The 14965-nt window shown below is 41.5% G+C and overlaps 1 protein-coding gene across 4 annotated transcripts in view; it reads left to right on the forward strand.

The window, feature by feature from the left end:
* The first annotated feature begins 1006 nt into the window (after positions 1–1006).
* STX18 (syntaxin 18) overlaps positions 1007–14965 on the forward strand; it is a 123519-nt gene continuing 109560 nt past the window's right edge. For 3 of the 4 annotated variants that reach the window (XM_025384596.1, XM_025384595.1, XM_025384593.1), the window contains exon 1: positions 1291–1554. In XM_025384596.1, the coding sequence (XP_025240381.1) occupies positions 1387–1554 (168 nt within the window). In that variant the 5' untranslated portion in view covers positions 1291–1386. Of the gene's footprint in view, positions 1192–1290; positions 1555–14965 lie in introns of those variants that run through there. The other variant, XM_025384597.1, reaches the window with a different exon arrangement.

Consider the following 14965-nt stretch of genomic DNA (forward strand, 5'->3'; position numbering starts at 1 on the left):
AAAAAAAAAAAAAAAAAAAAAAAAAAAAAAAAAAAAATACAAAAAAATAGCCGGGCGAGGTGGTGGGCGCCTGTAGTCTCAGCTACTCGGGAGGCTGAGGCAGGAGAATGGCGTAAACCTGGGAGGCGGAGCTTGCAGTGAGCTGAGATCCGGCCACTGCACTCCAGCCCGGGTGGAAGAGCGAGACTCCGTCTCAAAAAAAAAAAAAAAAAAAGAAAAAAGAAAAAAAAAATCTTGAAGAAATCAATGAGATTTTGAATATCCTTAGGCCAGGCATGGTGGCAAGTGCCTACAGTTCCAGCTACTCAGGAGGCGGAGCCGGGGAGGATCGTTTGTGCCCTGGCGTTCCAGTCTGTAATGAGCTAGGATGGCGCCTCTGAATAGCCACTGCAATCCAGCCTGGGCAACATAGCAGACCCCCATCTCAAAAAACAACACAAAACAGAACCATGAACCAAAAATGCAGAAGAAACTCATTGACTGACTTGTTAATTTTAATAGCTATGGCTCAAGACGGTACAATTAAAAACTATGCATGAAGGAAGAACAGAATCCAGCGACATTAGGGCCACTCTTTCACCTTTGCCTCCATCTAAAGTTCCTATTCATCCTTCAAATCTCTGCACAGGTGACGCCTTTTCTCTACAGCCTCTTCCATCACCACAAATACGAGTGATTATAATAATAACATTATTAACGATTACTACCATTTATTGGCCACTTACTAGGAGCCAAGCAACATCAAAACACAGCACGCGTCAGCTCACTTAATTTTCACAGTAAACTCCGAGGAGGATGCCGGCTTCACTTTACAAAGAGGTGACTGAAGGTTGGAGAAGAAAGACCTCTGGCCTCTAGCTCTATGCCTTGCACATCTGCTCTGTCTCAGCACTTATTGCACCCCGAGGGTCACCGTCCAAGTGCCTCTGTCCTGCTCAAGGTGAGTCCTTGCAGTCAAAGGTCAAGGGTGGCTCGCCTCCACGTCCCCCGCAACCAAACCGCCCGCTCTCAGTGAGGGAACCACCAGAAGGGAAGGAGCCTCCCAGCTTCCCGGTCCTCACGCTCCCGGAGCCCACACGCCCCAAAAAAGCACAGGAGAGCTCGCTGAGCTCTCCGCGCTGCTAAACCCTCCAAGCTTTGCTGGGAGAAAGAGGTACCCGTGAGCTCGTCGCGGGGTTCCTCCTCCGCCAGGTGCGCCGCTGAGTTCGGAACCTTTTTCCTCCCGCCGCGGTAGCCGGGCTCAGGCCGGAACCTTTCTTCTCGCGTCGCAGTTGCCGGTGGGGAGGAGTGCGGGACAGGACCAGTCCTCCAGCTGCCGGGTTCTCGCCGCGGTCGCCGGCTGCTTACGTGGGCGGGCCCAGTGTGGGGCTGCGGGTACGGGTCGCTATGGCCGTGGACATCACGCTGCTATTCCGGGCCAGCGTCAAGACCGTGAAGACGCGGAACAAGGCGTTGGGAGTGGCGGTGGGCGGCGGGGTCGATGGCAGCCGGGATGAGCTGTTCCGCCGGAGCCCCCGGCCCAAGGGCGACTTCTCCAGCCGGGCCCGCGAAGTGGTGAGCTGGTTGCTATGGAAACGGCGGGTTGAGGAGGGGGCAGTCCTGCGACAGGGACCCCGAGCCCCAAACCACACCCCGTCCCGTAAGCATTGTGTGAAGGGGGTGGCCCCAAGGGGGACAGGAGAGTTGGCCTCAGAGACCGGACAGCTTTTTGGGGAAGGAACAGCCTTATTTTGAGGAAGGGGGACGCATATTGGGGAACAGATTTCTCCTGCGGCGGTGGGGTTTGGGGGACGAGGATGGAGACCCTCAGAAATCTCTATCTGGAAAGTGCACGGGCGGCTTTGTGAGGTCATGAGTTCGCCGTCACTACAGACTTGCACTCAGGGGAAACCTCACTGTCCTTCGCTTCCTGTTGCAGAACTGACCACACCGTATTTGCCTGTGCTCTTTTCTTGTCTGCCTCCCATCCCTAGTTGAGATTAAAAACCATATTCAACCGAACTCTTTCTTCCCTTTGTCTCCGCAATAAGTAGGGCTCAGTTCCTCTTGAGACGAGTTTAGGGTCATCTTTCGCAAACACAGTGTTACAGTCATCTCAACTACTTTCTGTTCCCTGATCAGAGCAGGTGTCCCTTCATCTCTCTGGGAACAGGAACCTTTTCCTTAAGGGCAGGGACAGTTGTTTTCATCTCACAATGCATGACTCATAGCATTGCTTAGTAAATGTTTGTTGAATGAATGAATGAACAAAATGGCTGTCTTTCCCGTTAAACAGAAAACTCCATGAGGGGAGAGATGTTTGTCTTGTTCCCTTTTGTGTCCGTGACACCAAGGAGGGATCTAGGTTTTGTGGGGCCGAAAGTTTTTATAGTTATGTCTGCCGTCTTTAAGAAATAAAAATCACCAAGAGAGATTCAGAGCTTTGGAAGATGGAAGTGAGGGACCCCGAAGCTAAAACCTCATTAATTTCACAGTAAATCCTACTCTGCTTAGCATACACTTGGCACTGCATAGACACTCAGATATTTTCGAATGAATGTATGCATGCATGCATTAATGACAGTTACAGAGGATGCTTAAACATCAGAAAGGGGTTGGACCAGATGAATACACTCTCCCTATTGATGAACATCTATGAAGCACCTACTTTCTGACCATCCTCATGTTAGAGTAATATGATGTAAAAGGAGTAGTGGAGTAGACGGACATAGACATAAAACAAGTGCCATAAAACCTTGCAAGTGTTATGTAGGGCACAAAGAAGAATGTGGTCAGTTCTACCTGAGGATCAGAAAAGGCTTTATAGAGGTGATGATGCCCAAAACAAATCTTGAAAGAGGATTAGTTGGCTCCAGTGCAGAAGGGCATCTCAGGCTAAGAGAATAGTATGTGCTAAGATGTGGAGGTGTGTAAGAGTCTGACATAAGTTGGTTCAATAAACATTTGAGTGAGACTGGTATGTGGGACTCTCATAAAAATTGGACTGGGAGAGATCTTAAAGGGCTTTGTATATCACTGCGGAGTTTGCATTTTGCCCTCTAGGCCGTCAGATGTTATATGGTAGAGAAAGTACCAGAGAAGGAGCCAGGAGACCAGGTTGTTGTCTGAACCCTGCAACTGTTAGCTATATGATTTCATTAAGCAAGTGTCAAGACCTCAGTTTATTTACCTGTAAATGGTCCTTTTTTTTCTCCTCCTCCTTTTAAAAAACTACCTTGGTCCTCTATATATAACATTAAAGTGGAAGCTTCCTAGGTTGAAATGAGAGGAAGAGAAACAGGACACTCTCCCTCCCAGTTTGGCCTAAGCACTTCCTGGGGTTCCTTTTGTAGAACTGTGGTATGAATATCACAGTATTGGCGTTGTAAGGGTCCCTTCTAACTCTGAAACCACTGATTTATGAACACTGTGCTAATTTTGAGTCCTGCTCAGGGAAAGGGGGGATTTGGGAATGGTTGAGACAAGAGGCACAGTTGAGTTGGCAAGCCCTTTGAATAGCCCTGTGATCACTTCCACCTCTCCCTGAGTGGTGAAAATGTGTTTTAGACTTTTGAGTTAATGGGCCTCAGGGACAGTAACAGTCCTGTAGGGTGCTGAGTTCCCTGTCACTGGAAGTAATTAAACAGAGTGATGACTGCTTTTCAGAGATGTTTGAGAAGAACTTTGTGCATATGTCACAGGTTTGGACCGCATGACAGTGAAACTTCCAATTCTGCTATGTATTGATGTGAGTAGGTGTCACATTACCTTAAGTGAGTACATGGGCTGTGTTGTTCAGGGACACTGTCCCCCTGACGTAGAGGAAACATACATTCTTTTAAGCAATTTTGATTTTGTGTTGTCATTGCTTTGCGTATTATCTCCTGTTCTTCCAACCATTCCCCACTCCCCATCTTCTCTTGTGGGAATTTTAACTAGAAGAGCTAGTGATGGATGTCCTGTGTTTCACTACGATTAGATGTGTCAAAAGTTTGCCTGTTATTTTGTTTGGCCTGGGTGGGAGAAAATAGATGAAGTAGGTAGTTAGTATTTAGTAGGTAGACTCAGCAAACTTAGTAAAACTTAGTAACTAATTAGTGGAAATAGAAAGAGGAGGAGGTAGAGTAATTTCCAGTTTTCTGGTTGGAAAAGTTAAATGGTAGAAGATTACAATAACAGCATTTTCAGGGTTAGAGTTGGGTGCCGGTTATTCATGCCTTCTTCTTAATTCTAAATAGTAGAGAATAGATCCAAGGAGCCCAGTGGACACTGAAGTTTTATTAAGACAGCACGTGGTGGATAACTCCCCAGCAGCAGTGCTTACTGATAAATCTGGATTGGAGAACATAGCTGGAACTCAATGGGGTCCTTCAGCTTTGCTATATTTAGACCTTGGAGACAGTTGAGTACAAAATAGATACCCAGTGCATACGTACCTATGCCCAGCCAGTTGCATGGAGATTGAGACCTGCCTCAGCAACACGGCTGTCACTAGGCTGGGCCTTATGGTGGCGAGAAGTACAAGGGGGTAGAGACTCAGGAGGGCCCGTGTGGATGCCAGGTTCTCTCCTGTTATTCTCAGTTCTGCTTTCTTTATTCTTGAATGAAACTCATCCTGGGGGTAGTGATTATATCACATGTTGTAGAAGCATGATTCTCGGGGATAGTTGATTCATTTTCTCCTGCATTCCATGAAGAATCTGGAGTGTGTCAAAGAGTTCCCTCTTTCCTCACTTTTGAGTTGGCAGTTGACCAGTTATTATGTGTATCACCTACTAGGGTAGGGCTTCAGAAACATGTCTTCTCAGTGTGACATTTTTAGTGAATTCTTCCCGTCAGGGGCTGGCTTCATTTTGGAGGCCCAAGAACCAGATTTATTTACATATTGGGTCTAGAACCATCTGTCAGGGCAGATATCAGCCAAGCTCATATTAACCTGTGTGTAAGTCAGAATACCAGTTAATTTGTTGTAAGCACTATAAGTAATGTGCAGAAGGATACAAATTTTGGAAACTCAGTCATTTCTGAGCTTCTGCTGTAGGTCAGGAACTCAGTTAAGGACTTTATGTGCCCGATTTCATTTAATTTTTCTCTTTTTCAGGGGATAGAAATATATTATTGAGTGATTTTATAATATTGATTGTATTATGAATAATGTGATTGTTGAATTCACATAAACTTGATGTTTGAGGTCTCTTACTACATGGAAATCCATATGGGCTCCCTCTGGTGGGTAAAGTGTCAGTGAAGTCTACAAATATTAATTACAACTTATGGTATGAAAACCATGTTATGTTTAAAACGTATTACATTTAATATTGACTTAAAAAGAGGCACCTTCAAAACTCCTCTAAAAGAAAGTGAATAAACCAAAGGAATGAAAGTATGGTATATTGAATGAACCCAATAACTCAGATATGGAAAGCTTGCAGCACAGTTGAAATTTTACATTCGGTAATACTTTTTTCTTTCTTACAGACTTTCAGATCCTCAAAGTCTATGAATACTAAAGTTTGCCAGCTTCCACTTATCACCATCTAACATATGTCTGTTTGTCAAAATGTTCTTATGGAATTTGTAAGCTGTATTTAACCAAGAGAGAGACACTTTCCATTTCACAATATTGTAACATTTCTATCTAATTTATAGTCAAATGATAAGACAACTCTGGTGAAATGAACACTTGCCTTTTCTTGGACATTTTCTCCAGCAGTGAATTCTGTAGTCTTAGCAGAAGTAAGAGGCTACAGCATGTCTTAATCAGAGGAATTGAGACAGGAATTAAAAAGTGTATGTTCTGAATTATAAATACTTTTGGCTTTGCCAGTAACTTACTGTGTGATCTTGGAGAACTCACCTAACCTCTCTGGGTGTCACTCTTCTGATTTTTTAAATGAGAGGTTTTGACTAGATAATCTGTAAGGACCTTACAGATGGTTGCATGACTCAGAACTCTTTTTCTGAAAGTCCCAGGATATATTTTTAAATACTTTTTGCAGTGATAACTGCCCATTACCTTGTGATATTTTCCCAGATTCTCTGAAAGAGTGAGGTTTTTGTTTTTTTTTGTTTTTTTTTTTTTTTTTCAAAGTTAGCATTTGGTGTGTTTTCACAAATGTATTTGATTCAAAAGTGGTTATATAATTTTATAATGGACTTTTATCAGCAGGGCACATTTTTGAAGTTGACTATTTTAAAATCTGATTATAAAATTAGTAGGTGCTCATTAAATAGGATAAGTAGGTGCTCATTAAATAGAATAAGGAAGAAAATAGTTCACATTTAGTACTACTGTCAGGAAATAACCATAGTTAAAATTCTGGTGTTTAACTTTCCAGACATTTTTTCTATTAAATAAAATCAGGATTTTTCTACAATACTGTTATGTAATCCCTCTCCACATGCCCCCCTCCTTCCTTGGGGGAGTAGAGAGGGGTTACATAACAGTATTGTAGAAAACAATATATTTTGGAAATTTTTAAATATCAGTATATATTGCTTTTACCACCAGTTTATTTGGCTGCATAGCTATTAAAAATAGTAACAAAGAATTGATTTATCTGAACCCCTGTTGAAAGCTATTTAGACTGCTTCTAGTTTATTAGTATTTTAAGCAAACTATATTTTTTACCAAATTTGTTTGAAATTGATCATAGCCTCTTAAAAAAGACAAAAATTATAGTTTGTTTTTCATTTAATCTTTTCTCAAATGTAAAAAATTGAATGTCCTAATATTGATAAAAGGAAAATTATTGCTACATTATTTGAAAGTATTAAATGTTTTAGAACTTATTATCAGTTCTGGTTGAGTATAGAAAAAGGCATGTAATTAGAGGCAGACTACTTAGGAAAGCTTTGACTGACCTGGGAACAGATCTTTGAAGAGCAAGTCAAGTGGATGGATGGTGAACATGAGCCTGGTGTGCTCAATGACAGTAAGGAAACCAGCGTAACAAGGCCAGTGGGGGCTTCTTACTCAGCAGTGTGAAAACGGGGAGGTGCTATGGCCTGATTACAGAGGCCTTGAGAGCCATTGTATAACATTAGTGGGCAAAGGTCAATGGTGATCCTATATCTAATTAATGACCATTTAGAATATAATGAAACATTTATAGTAGCAACAAAAGGAGTTTCTAGTAATAACCTTAAAAAGAAATGTAAATGCCCTAGTTGAAACAAACTGCAAAATTTTGTAGACAGATACAGAAGATTTGGACAAATAGAAACATGTATACCTGGAAGTGAAGAAAAGTGTTGTCAACACATCAATTATTACTTTAGTGCTCGCTTTGGCAGCACATATACTAAGACATTTTAGCACCAAAAAATAATATATGCATATGTGAATTTTTTAGTGAAACCCATTAGTCCAGGGTGTGTGTGTGTGTGTAAATTTTATCCATGCTAAAGGATGTGTTGTAAATCAGTAAGAAAAGGAAGATTTATTCAGTGATTGCGGATAATTGGTTAGCACTTTGGGAAAAAAAATAAATTTTTAGTTCCTTGTTTCATACATATATTAAAATAAATTTCTAGATGAACTAAAGATTTAACTATAACAACCAAACTGAAGAAAATGAAGATAAATGTTGACATACTTTGTAGAAGTGGGAGGTCTTTCTGAGATTAAAAGTTTGGCTGGGTATGGTGGCTCATGCCTGTAATCCCAGTACTTTGGGAAGCTGAGGTAGGTGGATCGCTTGAGCTTAGGAATTCGAGACCAGCCTGGGCAACATGGCAAAATCTCATCGCTATAAAAAAATACAAATATTAGCCTGCTGCGGTGGCACACACCTGTAATCTCAGCTACCTGGGAAGCCGAGGTGGGAGGATTGCTTGAACCCGGGAAGCAGAGGTTGCAGTGATCCAAGATTGTGCTATTGCACTCCAGCTAGGAAAAAAAAAAAAAAAGAAAAAGCGAAGTTTGCAGCAGCAGGGGTTGTTTTCTTTTCTTTTCTTTTCTTTTCTTTTCTTGTCTTTTCTTTTTTTCACGAAGCCTTGGAAATGTTCACAGAACAGCAGCAGCCTTAATAATACAATAATAATGATTTTGATGACGATAGTGATGGCAGCTGTCACAAGTGCCTTACGTAGAGACACTAGCATTATTCCCAAGTAGAGAGAAATTGTTAGGTAAATGTGACATACTGAAGAGTATGTCATGACATGAGAATTATATATTATTATATGTAATTAATATATACTTATATTATTATGTTAGCTTAAAAAAATAACTACCCAAACCAGTTACAATTAAAACTATGTATGCAAACCCAAAAAACTCTAGGCATGGAAATGACTGGAAGGGAATACACCAAAATGTTAACCATGGCTTTTTCTGAGTGATGGGACTTGGGTGATTTATTTTTCTGCTTCTATCATCCAGAATTTCTTTAATGAACACAGATACTTTTGAAATGAAAAGCAAAACAGAACAAGTAAAACTCCTGGCAGATGAGTTTTTATTTGCTGTGGTAGGAAATGGAGAATTAATAGCTTTTGATTAGAAAAATATTATGAGTAAGCAATATCTAATTCTATATTAAATGTGCAGTGGAGGGGTGGGGGCTATTTTAAGGAAGTCTGTGGTAAAATCTTTTGTAAAGGGAGTAATTTTCCTGTATCTCAGCTGGATTTCCAGTCTAGAGTTTCTTAACCTATATGAGAAAATGATCCACAAATGTTGCATTGATGTCTTAACTTTCTGGTTGTTATTCTAAAGCATAATAAATGATAATAATGGCTACCACTTGTTGAGCACCTACTCTACCTGGCCCTTTGTTAAAAGCTTTATAATTTATTTGACTATCCTTTCAAGTTAGGCTCCTTTATTCATGAAGAAACTGAGGTTCAGAAGGTTAAGCTATCTCCCAGGATGACGTCCCTGGTGCTGTGAGATGAGTAGTCATGGCACGTGTGTGCTGTGCTTCTCGGGTTGCCTGCTGCCTCCCAGCTCTTGGGCATGCACAGGTGTCCTGTGGCAAGATTGTCCCAGGCTGGGAACTGTGCTCTACTTGGCGTTCCACAGACCAAGCCTCTGGGGACTTGCTCCTTAGTGTGTTATCACATCATCTGCTGTCTTTAGGAGCATATTTTGGTGCATACATTATATATTTGAAAGTGCTTGACTAGCTTTTGGGGAAATACGGCTGCTTCCAAACCAAACTTTTTCTTTTAATCAACAATTACCATGTGACCATGCATTTTTTTTTTTTTTTTTTGACACGGGGTCTCACCCAGGCTGGAATGCAGTGACCAGTTCTCGGCTCACTGCAAGCTCCGCCTCCCGGGTTCACGCCATTCTTCTGCCTCAGCCTCCCGAGCAGCTGGGACAACAGGCACCCACCACCACGCCAGGCTAATTTGTGTATTTTTAGTAGAGATGAGGTTTCACCATGTTAGCCAGGATGGTCTCGATCTCCTGACCTCTTGATCCTCCCGCCTCGGCCTCCCAAAGTGCTGGGATTACAGGCGTGACCACCATGCCTGGCCGACCATGCATTTCTTAAAGATAAGTGTTGAGGCTTACTTTTGGGGAAAAGGGAAAAAGATTTGTAGTTTTAGTTAGTAAAATCATTGACAGGGAAGGAGACCCAATTTATGGATTATAGACATTTGAAAAATTGTAATTCCCTTTTCTGTTGTTGGGATACCAGTTTTTAATTTTATTTGTTCATTAAACAGTCAGTTCCATGGAGATCTCTGGAGCTGAAATGGCTTTTTAGAATTGCCCAGTTGAGGCAAAGGGCCAGGGCTTTTTAACCACTGCATTGGCTAGCCATTGTCTGTGGGCTTCTCCCAGGGAAGGGCGCTAGCGTTGGGTGAGGCACCTTCCTGCTGCTTGAGACTCACTTGGCTGTGAGCCAGCAGCAGGCAGTCCTCCTAGTACCTGGGGGCCTCACTCTGAAAGGTGTGGTTTAGCCACACAACCTGCATTAGTTCATTTTTTGCATTGCCATAAAGGAATACCTGGAGCTGGGTAATTTATAACGAAAAGAGGTTAATTTTGGCTCATGATGCTGCAGACTGTACGACAAGCATGGCATCGGCATCTGCTTCTGTGAAACCTCAGGAAGCTCATAGTCATGGCAGGAGTTGAAGGGGGAGCAGGAGTGTCACATGGTGAGAGAGAGCAAGAAGAGAGAAGGGGGAGGTCCCAGACTCTTTTTAAACAATCAGATCTTGTGTGAACTGAGCAAGAATTCACTTATCACCAAGGGGACAGCGCTAAGCCATTCATGAGGGATCAACCCCCATGATCCAACACCTCCCAGCAGGCCCCACCTCCAGTATTGGGGGTCATATCAAGTGGCTGATGTTTATGGGCTGCATAGTGGGGTTTCCTTGCCCCCTGGCTTCTGATAGGGGTCACTAATGGGAGGCTCCAGCAGGAGATGGGAAGGCTGGAAAAGAGGAGTTGGCTTGGGAACTGGGTAGAAGCTTTGCATCCACAGCCCATGACTCAGGTTAGGTGTCTGCCCACCAGCTCTAGAATTTTCCCCTGTGTAAGTCTAGCATCCTGGGGGTTAGGATGATTTAGCTAGTAGGCTAGAACCAGTCAGCAATGGACAAGGCAGCATTGCAGCCTCACTCAGGGTGACCCTGAAAGACAGTGGCAAAGAGAAGTCTTCCCTATGCCCAGAACTTGGACCAAATCATCACTGCCTTTTAATTTAAGGTAGTTTTAAATGTGTGTGTGTGTGTGTGTGTGTGTGTGTGTGTGTGTATGTATATATATATAATTATATATGTATATAGTTTTTTTTCTCTACCTCTCTTCCTTAGGCTCAGCATTACAGTGGGAAAAGTCAGGTATTTTAGGCTTACACAGATTTTTCTCTCAGTGATGTGGCAGTTCACACTTTCCCTCCAAATATGACCTGGTAAATGACTGTGTGGCATGTTGACTGTAAATCTGAACTGAAATGAAATCTGTAACCCATTATCAGATTCTGAATCAAGCTGCCTTGTCCTTCTCCAGTTTTTGTTTCAGTGGAAATGTGTGTTTTTATTCTGTCAATGGACAGTATGCATACCTAATATTAAAAGAGAATTATATAATGAACACGATGTAAAAGAGACTAGTTAAATACTTCAACTCCAAAGGTTTCCATTAAAGTAATAAGGAAATTACATTTAATTTTAACTGGTAGGAAGATTTTTAAAATGTTATTGCTATTAAGCATTTATTACCTACACTCAACCCTTTTTTTGCAAGTGAATTCCCAAAGCACAATTCATCTTTATACAGGTAGAAAGGAAATATTCTTGCAAAATATATGTAGTTTGATGTCTTCTTCTTAACTGTGGAGAGAAGCATATTTTTCCAAAGAATAGAATGTGATGGTTGATTGGAAACTTTTGGAGTTACAGGCTAACTCTACCCCTTGAAATAAGAAAATATATATAAATTGGTCCTCAGATGAAGGCGTTGTGGGGTACTTTACAGCCCTAATTGGCTCCAGACACAGAGGCAGTGATTTGTAAGCAAGCAATGACAAGAGGAAGTTAAATCAAAATTAGATTAAGAGAAGGAAGAAAAAAGAAGAACTATCAAGGAAAGGTGATGAATTTCCTGAAAGCTTCTAAATACCTATCTGTGGGTAAATGATGGAAAATCTGTGAATATATCTCACTTATGTCAAAAGATGAAATCTGGAAACATTTCAGTCCTAAAAAAATGCCTTACTTCTACCTATCTTTGAAGTCTTTTTTTATTTTTTCAATTTTTTTTTTTTTTGGAGATAGAGTCTCACTGTGTTGCCCAGGCTGACCTCAAACTCTTGGGCTCAAGCATCCTCCTGCCTCAGCCTCCTGAGTGGCTGAGATTATGCATATACACCACCATGCCTGGCTTCAGAAGTCTTTTAAAATATTCATTACTTGGCACAGTTCAACCAGTGCAAGCATATTGGCTTCTATACTTTTCCATTGACTCAACTGCAATAAAATCAGCATCTTCCATGGTACACATGAAGTGGTATATTGGGAGGGTTGGTTTTCCTGTTTACGTTTTGACATTTTGTTGTTGTTCCAGCTTGTGTGAATAAAAATTTAGGAATTCCAACTCACCAGAGAGCTCCTACACCCTGACTGACATTTTTGCAGTTACATCTATCATTCTCCCTTTTCCTGTCCTCCTCTATCCAGTTAATTAACAAGCCCAAGAAGATAGACACTGTGTACCATTCCCCTCACAGCACAGAGCACAGTTCAGTACATAGTATTTGGAAATGAATTAAGTGAATAAGCACTTGCACTTTCTCTCCATCTCATGCATTCTGCTGCTTCCATAGGAGTTCAGACTCCTACCATCTTGTGCCTGAGCTGACACAGTAACGGTGAGCCCTCAGTCCCTTTCCACGCTAAGCCACTGTGTGGAAAATGTTGCTTTCATCATTACTTTGACTCAGAAGCACTCGTAGTACCACTCATTCTCCATGCAAAGATTCTAAGATATTTGGTCTTTATAAAGCTAGCCTAGCCACCTTTCCAGTGTTAAACCCCACACTTCCTCCATCATCCCACCAGTTTTCACCACACTGCTCTATTAGCAGTCCCCTCAGCTTCTTGCCTCCTTCTTTGGTTCCTGCTGTTTCTCTTGCCTGGACTGCTTGCTCTCCTTCACTTTCTCAAATTCCATTGGTCTTGAAAGGCACATTCTAGCCTATACTTGTCTCCTCCTGAATTGAAAGCATTCGCTGCCTGTATTCCTTACTATGGAAATATGTATGGCCTGTGACATCCCTTGCCTTATTATTTTGTGTTTTTATTTAATAATAACATTGTCACTTAACCTTTTAGCTGCTACTGTGTTATCTCTCAAATGATATTGTTGATTTTGGGGCTTATTTTTGGCGTGGGGGATGGAAAAGGAGAGAGCAGGACTCTATTTTCCTGCTTCTTTGTATTTAGCACAGTGACTCTTGTACCCAGTAACATAGCCTTTAGACGGAACAGACACCATATTTTCTTGGTGTTTGTATTCCCAGTGCCTTGCAGAGCATCTGGCCCATAGTAGGGATTCATACATGGCATTTGAATAAATGAACAGAAGGCACATCTCAAATATTTGTTTAGTAGTTTTACCCCCACACTAAAAGAATCAACATAGGTAATTTTCCATCTTTTAAAAGCCATAAAGATCCAGTTTTCCATTTAGTTTTTTTCATCATTAACCATTCTCCCTCAAGCACTTCTCCTTTGCCTGCCTTGAGCTTCATACTGAAATTTAAATCAATTTCCTGTCATTCTTTTCCCTGTGAAATTGGAGAACAGCTGTTTAGTCACCTCCTTATAAATAACCCTTCAATAAGTTAAATTGCCTCTAGGATTTGCTTTCTCCAGATTAAATTATCCCAAAGTGTTTTCTTTTTTTCTCATAAAGGCCATTTCAAACAGAAACATTGGTTTTTTTAATTTTTTTTCTAGCTCTTTATAAAACTTTCTTCTTTTCATAAATGTACCACAGGATACCCCTATATGGGCCTGACTGATGCTGTCTGGAATGGAAAGCTTTCTTTCCACATCTGGAATCTCATTCTCCTGTTTGTGTTGTAGAGTGCCTTGTTAGCTTTTCTTTTCTTTTTCTTTTCTTTTCTTTTCTTTTCTCTTCTCTTCTTTCTCCTTCCTTCCTTCCTTCCTTCCTTCCTTCCTTCCTTCCTTCCTTCCTTCCTTCCTTCATAGCCTATCACATTTAATTTGCGGTCCCCTCTCACCCTCTCCCTGTTTGTCTCCTTTTTCTGTACATTTCTTCAAATGTGTAGCTTGATTTTCTTCCCATAAACACTAACTTGCTTTATCAGAAGTCTTATGGTTATAAGTTACAGAGAACCCAATGCAAATTAGCTTAAGTGATCAAAGGAATTTATTGATTTATATCACTGAAAAGTCTAGTGGTATGACTTAACCTCTGGCATGGCTGGATTCGGTGAACCAAACAGTGTCACCACAGGTCTGGTTTTTCTTACTCCCTCTGTTCTTTCTTGCACACACGGTGTTGGCCTCTCCTTTAAGGCGCCTCTAACACCCTTGCTTTGTGGCAGCCACTGAGCTGCAGCACTTGGCAGGCCTCACTTTCTCATAATGCCCCCTCTGGAGGAAGAGAGAGGCTGTTTCCTTGACTGGGATTCACTTTCTCTTACGGGCTCAAATTGAGTGATATTCTTATCCTCAATCCACTCCTATTGCCAGGAAAAGGATATACTGCTTAGCTTGGTCCAGTTAGGACCCAGCTCTGCATCTGACACAGTATGTTACTTCCACTCAATACATTTTTGGCTGAGAATCAGGGAAGAATTGTTTCCAAAGGAAATTTGGGGAACTGTTCCCAGAAGGAGGGTAGCAATGCATGTGGGTGGCCAACAAGAGATGTACATTGCATTAAAAATTGTGCCCATTCACTCTGCTTTAGACATTATAAGTATCACTTTGAACTAAGGGTATCTCTGAGAATGAATTATTCATTCACTTATAGTCACTTACTATTAAGCACCAACTATATGCCAGGTATACAACTAGGTTAGGTATTGGGTGTACAAACATGAGTGAGACAATGTCTGACTTTGAGAAACGCATAATCTAGGGAAAAAATAGACTTAGAGGCATATAACTAAAGCATGTTCTAATAAGTGCTGCTATCAAAGTGTATATGGGCACAGGTGGAAGTGAAGAGCTCACTGGGAGGGGTTAAAGGGAGAGGGCATAATAGGAGAGGTGAGTTTTGAGTTAAGCCTTGAAGGGTAAAAAGGGATTCCCCTAGAATGGGAAAGGAATGGCATTATCTTGAAGGCCATGGTGAACTATAAAAAGTTTTCAGTAGGAGACTAACGTGATTAGGTATGTATTTGAGAAAGATCATTCTGCTGGCAGTTGGGGGATTCGGCAGAGGTGAGAAGGACTGGCAGCAAGGAGGAGGACCAGTTGAGCTGTTGCAGTAATCAAGTATAGTCAAGATACGGCAAGGACCTGAACTCAGCTCGTTACT

Source organism: Theropithecus gelada, chromosome 5, assembly GCF_003255815.1.
Source record: "Theropithecus gelada isolate Dixy chromosome 5, Tgel_1.0, whole genome shotgun sequence".
NCBI classification, from domain to species: Eukaryota; Metazoa; Chordata; class Mammalia; order Primates; family Cercopithecidae; genus Theropithecus; species Theropithecus gelada.